Genomic DNA, 7,421 nt, shown 5'->3' on the forward strand with positions numbered 1-7,421 from the left:
GCCGACGACGGTAGATGACGATACCTTTGGAAATTGATGACGTCAACCTGAAAGCCCTCAGTTGCTTCTTTCTCATATTCTTAATGAATCTTTTTTTTTTCTTTTTTTTGCGGATACATTTGCATTTTTGATCTGGTAGTATTTTTCAAGTTAGACTTGGACAAATTTTTAACTAGCATTCCAGATAAACCCTACTTTCAAGGACTAGTTTGGTTTGCTAACTCAAATACGTTGGCAGACCAAATTCATATAAAGATTGAAAGGTGCAAAATGGACGAAATATAACCTGTCATTGTTATGGTACTGGGGATTGTATTCTATTCCTAGTAGCGGTAAGAAAAGACCGTGAAAAAATCAAACTGAAAGAATGAAACAGATCAGATGGCCGAAGACGACATAATTCTGAATTGTATTTACTCAAATCCGCCGTTTTAAAGATAATTCATATCCTTTCATAGCTATTGGTTTACGGCTGTCTTAAGTGATTTCCCACACGTTTTTTGTAGCAATGCCTGGGACTACCTTTTATGTTTAAAACAATAAGACCAAATTAAGGCATCTACGTTTTTGAACTGTATAATAATCAAATTGACCATAGTGTGAAAACTAAATCAATCAGACTTAAAAACTAAGGTTGCGTGATTTCTTTCTTATTTGGCGTTCCAATCCTGCCCGAAAATATGTCAATAATAACAAAGAACCCAGCTGATAAAGCCGAAAATATTCATGTTTTTGTGCTTGGTTGTGCGAGAAGTTGGCAACGAATCATGAAGCGGGTGTACATTTCGATTCGCACCACTCATTTAAGATCGCATTCTGCGGGCGACATGTGCGAAATTCAACTCTTGGCCTTGGGAGCTGTGGTCAAAGGCCGGACCTTTCACACGTATATTTTACCCACGTGCCGAGTCAGTCGGACGGCCTCTAAAAGTCACGGCATTGCCCGCATCCGCCAAGTGCTCTACCACTATGGCACACCCATCCCGAACAAGGTACATGTAACACCTAAACCAAGAACAGAAAATTTGCCAATACTCGCTTTGCTTTTTACATATTTCGTATGATTCGACGAAAAGTTTATTTCTGACGTAGCACAGACAGATTCAAGAACTCAATTTGGTTGGTTAAGAGACTCAACATCCTAAGAATAGATGGTTTAAAGTTCTTATGTTATTATGCTAACAAACAGGACCAAGTCTAAGATTAAGTTGTGATTGAGGCGTTTGAAAAAGAATTTGAAGATAGTAGCTTAGTCTCAAAAAGAGCAAAACCATTAGTGTTGGGGAAAAAAAAGATCTGTTCCCAAGTGCTTGACCCGTACAATAGTATTTTCAAACCTATTCTGATGCTATATGGCTTTGAAAAGGGTAACCCTTCTGTCCATATCAAATACACCATCAGTTGTGTTAGATACTATATCTAACTAACTTTCATTCGTTAGCCATTCACAACCATCATTCATTCTTACGTATCCTAGGGAATAACCACAAGTTCGTCCATTTCAGGTTTGAAATCACTTTTTCCTTTAATCAAGATGTAATTTAAATACCACAAAGAAGCTTAGACTTGCCTATCCCAGGCGCAAACCGGGGTAGCGAAATAGAATAGCTTTACGACTTTTTACCACAAATTGTTTTTTTTCCTTGTCGGGAAATGAAATGATTTAAAACACATTGGAGAAAGTATTTTTCAATGCCAAGGAATAATGCGATAGGGATAACTGAAGCCCCTGAAAGTCATAAATGTGCCCCATAATGAGATCATGATGTGATGTATTTTGCCCCTCTGGCGATCAGCGTTTCGTTCTGGAGAAAGCCAGAACGAGCAAGACCAAAAAATTGTGCCGAACTTCAATCAAGAAATTTGCTCGAGAAATATTTTTCCCATGAACTTTTTCGAATCTAGCTAAAGGCTTTAAGTCGTGCAAAAAATTGCAAGTCTCAGAATGACACTGATTGAATATTCTGCTTTTCAATGTTTCTTGAAATCTTGATTTGAGGCTGATGGAATCTCTAGATTAATACACTGAAAATTGACATTAAGCGCACCATACCAATCTATGGCACTTTGGTAGACTTCTTTTTCCATTGTCGAGAATATGTCGAAGACCAATTTTTAGGATGAACCCTTACTTTGACGGCGTCCAATCGTTCAAGCATTTATTTTGTTAATTCTATGAAACTCAATTCAATCGTTTTTTGAATGATTTTTAACTTATCTAAATCAATTTAGCTCCTAGTCAAATCATGGAAATGTGAATAGCTATGAACTGTGATGTAAAGAAAGTCTTCTAATCCGAGTATGAGGGGCTACTATTTCTAATTATTCGTCATTTGATTTGTGAAGAATGTGCCAAAAGCTTTCTTTCCCTCAGTTGCTAACAAAGAAAGGTGTTGAAAAAAAGAACGAGCAGCGAGTGATGTGGTTTTTTTCAGAACGTTACCATTTTGAGGCGCAAAAAGATTACTTTTCCTCTTCTAAAAAAATCGTTATTTATAACTTCGGTACTACTAGGCGGCACTCTACGAGAAACAAAGCTTATGACAATCATAAAACAAACAATGAAACAATTTCTTTGAGCAAAAATCGAAGTTGATTCGTGCTTGCCTTGAATTCTACTTCAAGAATAGAAGCTTGTCAAAAGCATTGGCCATGCCTTTTTAGATGAGAAAACCGCCATCAATGAAAGGTCCAAAATAGAACGAGTAGGAATCGTAAAGGAATAATCCTCGTTGACTCAGCGTCAAATCAAAATTGAGGAAGTTATTTCCCTCTCCATCATAGTTTGGTTGTTAACCCACTCGTCTTTCGTTTCTAGGAAATCCTTTCTCCTGTGACTGCCTTGGGAAGATTCTGGCGATTTCTTGAGCAAGTTCTCGTCCCCTCCGACCATGATCCCTTGAGAGACCAACCCATACCCATCGTGTTGGTGGGAGAGAACACCTGTTACGGGTTTCAACGGGCCAAAGTTCTATGCTACAACATCATCCGCTTCAAAGTACCTTGTCCAAAGTCCATGAGGATCCGATTTGCGTACGATACCATCTCGCTCATGGCCAAGACTTTGGAGCCAACTGTCAAAAAACAATGGCGATGTGTCAGTGAAATCCCTCTTTATTACTTCCTGAGGAGTTGCCACAAGGTCAAGACCCGGGTTTATGGCAAGAAGATTTCCGACGTCACGGCCTTGGATGAGGCCATTGCTGTGAAGGAGCTGATTAGTGGAATCGGTGAAATCAAGAACGAAAGTGCGTGCGAGGTATTATTGCGTGTGAAGCCGACAGATTGGACCATTATGTATAGTGAGTGCTTGTCCCAGGTGAGATTTCCCAATCGTGAGGTCCGGCAACGGGTTCTGAAACGTATGGCTTTGCCGGTTTTAGATCCATTGTCGGATGAAGATCAAGGAGCCATCTCGAGTGAAAAACCCGCCGACCAGACTTGAAACAACTCAAAAGTGATACATGATACGGATGTGAGATACAAATGTATTCATCATAATGTGTTGAAAAATTAGTCTTATATTTTGTATCGGTCTTTTAATCCGCAATAACAATGAATTAGACCCGAGGGATGGCTGATTATTCTTACAGACAACGAGGGCGAGGGAAAACGTGATTAGGGCAGGTTGTCAGCAAGATGGTCTGTATATGAGAAACTGACATCAATCTTATTAAACTCAGTGAGAAGAGTGCGTACTTATTTAGAATGATGAGTGTTATTTGTTCCTTTGGCTTTATGGTTGTCGGGTTATATATTAAAAAAAACTATTTCCAAATATCCAACCATGCCTATTTTCTTGCGAATTTTTTTTTTGTTATCCCAATCCAAATCAATCCGCTAAATGTCACTCTTTCCACTCATAATCTGATAAGTTTCGTGTAATCCGACGTGAAATTTCAAACCATTAGCTCCAGATTTGGTACAGTGAGAGCCATTTACGTAAACCTACTGTCACTTTACAGAGATAAAACAACACACGGGCTTCTAGATTCTTAATGGATTCTCCCCGGGTATCTAACTTTGGGTCGCATGATCTCCGAGATCATTTTCAAAGTATTATATGAATGAAGAAAGAAATTTAGAACTGTTCATTTAGGGCAAGGGTACCAATCCTTTGCATAAAGTTGTAAACTTTGGGGGCAATTTGTGACATAACCCCTGACGCTTTGAAAAATTCCAAGTAATAGGTCCTATGGTGTATCATCTTGTTAATGACCGACTTCCGAGAACTCTGCATCTGGCACCACAAAGTAGTGACGGCAAAAGGGCGAGTAAAAATAAACACCAGCGTTGACAGATCTCGACAAGGCTACAGTCTAGCTACCAAGGAGCCATTTGGAGGCCAATTTGCCCTAAAAAGTGAGCACTTGGAGGCCACGATTGCCACTACCTTTTTAACTATTTGTATTGTAGGTTTTCGCCAAAGCTGGGAATGGGTTGGGCAGCTACATTTGAATAGGAACGTATTTTGGGAATAGGGGTGGGACAAGGAATGCTAGGAAGGAGGGTTTTTATAGGAATGGGTGTAGATTAGATATTTAAGGGAAGAGGAGGGAATTGCGAGAGATTATTGGGTATAGGAATAGGGTCAGCTCTATACCTACGAGAGTGAGCTTGTCTGTCCCTTTGTTTCCTTTGTGTCCCTTCTACGTGGACAGAGTACTCGTACACCGTACATTAAAGCACGTCTCAAGTCTGATGGACTGAAGGCACATGTACGGGTGGAAAAAAGGACAATCTACCTTTGAACATCCCTTCTTCCTATTGTATTTTTATTTCCTATTTTTAACACCATATAGGGTGGTCAAACTGACAGCCTTTTCCTTCTTCAGGACAAGGCTGCTTCCGATAAACGGGACAGACTGTTTCCTCTACAACTGTCTTATCCTGCTCTTTTTCAAGAGGAGATACTACTTCAACCTCTACATTGGTCAAATCAATCGACTTCTCAACTACTGGGTGAGCCTGTTCTTCAAGCAGCACCCTGGTTTCATTGACCCAAGCAACTAAAGCCTCTATAATAAATGGCTTATTGGCTACAGAAGAATCCTTCAAAGCTAAGACCAAGTCCAAACATTGTCTAGCCTCTGTGCTGACTTTTCCAAAAATAGCTTCCATCATGAATGTAGGAGGAACTATCAATGAGTAGCAAAATCATGAGACCAAAGAAAACTAAAAGACTGTGCAATCTTATCCTGAGATACAGAGACACCGAAGCAAAATAGAATTAAACTACCTCATATCAAACTAAACATACACATTTTAGATGGAGATAGTAAACAAGAAATAAGGGACAAAGCAAAGGAAGGAATCAAGAACCTTAACTAAGTAAACAATACAAAAACACAAAAATAAATTCAACAATCTGATCTAACAAAAATGCAATCAATACACTAGTGATCAATGATCCATAACAATCAATGACCAATATAATCAAACTAAAGAACTATGAACTCTACGCGTAACGATTCGGAAATAGACACACTACTATACATCACAGAGAAATTGCAAAAGCTAAATATAAACATAAATGAGTAATAAACTTATTAGGTTGTAAAGTAATTACGTCTTAGCACAGAGCCATGAAAAACCAAACCAAACTAACAACCCCCCGAACACTACAAGTGCACAGCAACCAAGTTGTGAATATAAATTCTTGATTATGATTGGTTATTTTAAGTAAATAAATTTAGGACATATGGTTTTGACCTATGCGATGTGACATTTAATTTGTACGTTTCTTATTCTTTTTTCTTTAACCTTTTGTTTTGACTACAAATACTCCCTAAATATGAAGGGCAACAATCAATGTGAAAAAAACGCTGCACTAGTTACACAATAGAAATGATGCAAAACCTTTGGATAATTGCCTTATTTCATTTCATATCAATGTAGGATAGTTGCCAAAAGTAACACGAAGTAAGTTACATGTGAATCTTTCAGAAAAATATTCATTTTTTAAATATTTTTTTGGATATATTTTTTTCTATTTATAGAGAAATCATGCTTACAAAGAAATGTTTGCAGAAGGAGTTGTGTCAGTTAAAAGGGGTTCAGACCAAATCCTTGGGTACCTTTTAAAAATAAATAAAAACCCAATTTTTTCTATGCAAGTTCTATGCAGATTTTATGTTTTGAATGCGAACGAATTTCCTTAATTTATAAAGCTTTTTTCATTGTTTAATTCCTTTTAATTTTACTTTTTCTATTATTCCCCTGAGTCCAGATTGAAATTGTCATTCTCTTGATACGAAAAGGCTCGTGATAATCACTTCAGGGCATTGGGGTAGTTTGAATTTCCAATGGATTTACAAAAAGCAAAATATGCTTTAATGGCTTGTTCATAGTCAAGGGGCATAAATGACCACTCTCTGTTGGTTCCAAAAATACCAAAATGTGAATTTTCATCGGTTCAAAGGCCAAGATTATTAAGTAGACGCTCTTTTAAAGACTTGATTCATCAATATTTATGGAATAGTTTTTCCAGCAACCAAAGGGTCAAAAGTTTCATGTATATTTAATTAGGGCATGTTATTCAATCGTTGAACTGATAAATAAACGATTTGTTCAAACAGCGGCATCATTGTGCTTTTATCAAAAGATATGTCAACTAAATCTATTTGCCAAAGATTACAAATAGATGACATGTCCTTTTAATCTTGTGAACTTTTCCAAAAATCTTGAATCAGTGTACATCTACGAGTACATTGCGCTTGAGAACCTGAACTACCAGAACTGTTTTCCGTGTATAAAGCCCAGGCAAGTAACCTGTTATATAATTATCCATGATGTCAATGACATTTTACAATCAAACGGGAAATCAGGATTACATTCCGTAACCACGAGCACTCTAATTTAACCCAAGGGGGATGCAATCTTGAAAAATCATTTCCAGTTGACTTATAAAAGGTCTTGAACTGGGGTTCATTTCATTTCCTTGAGATAGGTAATGGAGTCAAACACAAACTGATAAATAGAGACTCCAAAAATACTAAGATTGTGAGAATTGTAATTTAAAAACAAGCAAAAAGAGGCTACATATTCAAACGAATTAAGAAGTTTTCGTTTTGGAATCCGAATCAAAACCAGATCACAAGGATCAAGCAACACACTGAATGACAGAGTTGCGGATTCCCGTAAGCTGAATTGAATCCTCAACAGTTATTATTTCGATTTCTTAAAATATAACCTCCTCCCCTTAGCTATGTATCATTATTTCTTTGGTGACTTCCTAACCGTTATTGGGAATGTTCTCCCAGGAGCACAATCCATTTCATCTCTTGTCAATTCAATTTGATTGATAGTGCAATAACTAGGCAAGAAGTAGTTCAAACGTAGTTTACTCATTTTGCATTTCCATTGGGTTTGCATGGATCTTATCAAGTAAATTCAACCAATAGTGGGATATATGAAGTGCT

General features: G+C 37.5%; 1 protein-coding gene across 1 annotated transcript; it reads left to right on the forward strand.

Annotated features, from left to right (window-relative positions):
• The first annotated feature begins 674 nt into the window (after positions 1–674).
• On the forward strand, positions 675–3,570 carry LOC131890101 (uncharacterized). Its single transcript, XM_059239379.1, has 2 exons — positions 675–992; positions 2,819–3,570. Exons 1-2 carry the CDS (start codon positions 681–683, stop codon positions 3,443–3,445), a joined length of 939 nt encoding a protein of 312 aa, XP_059095362.1. The 5' UTR covers positions 675–680; the 3' UTR covers positions 3,446–3,570.
• The last annotated feature ends 3,851 nt before the right edge of the window (positions 3,571–7,421 follow it).

Source organism: Tigriopus californicus, chromosome 11 (genome assembly GCF_007210705.1).
Source record: "Tigriopus californicus strain San Diego chromosome 11, Tcal_SD_v2.1, whole genome shotgun sequence".
Lineage (NCBI taxonomy): Eukaryota > Metazoa > Arthropoda > Copepoda > Harpacticoida > Harpacticidae > Tigriopus > Tigriopus californicus.

Bases quoted from the DNA above. Each gene is read 5' to 3' on its own strand.
- LOC131890101 (XM_059239379.1), top strand. From the start codon at position 681: ATGTCAATAATAACAAAGAACCCAGCTGATAAAGCCGAAAATATTCAT. The intron at 993-2,818 runs GTACATGTAACA...TTTCGTTTCTAG, and splicing joins GCACACCCATCCCGAACAAG to GAAATCCTTTCTCCTGTGAC.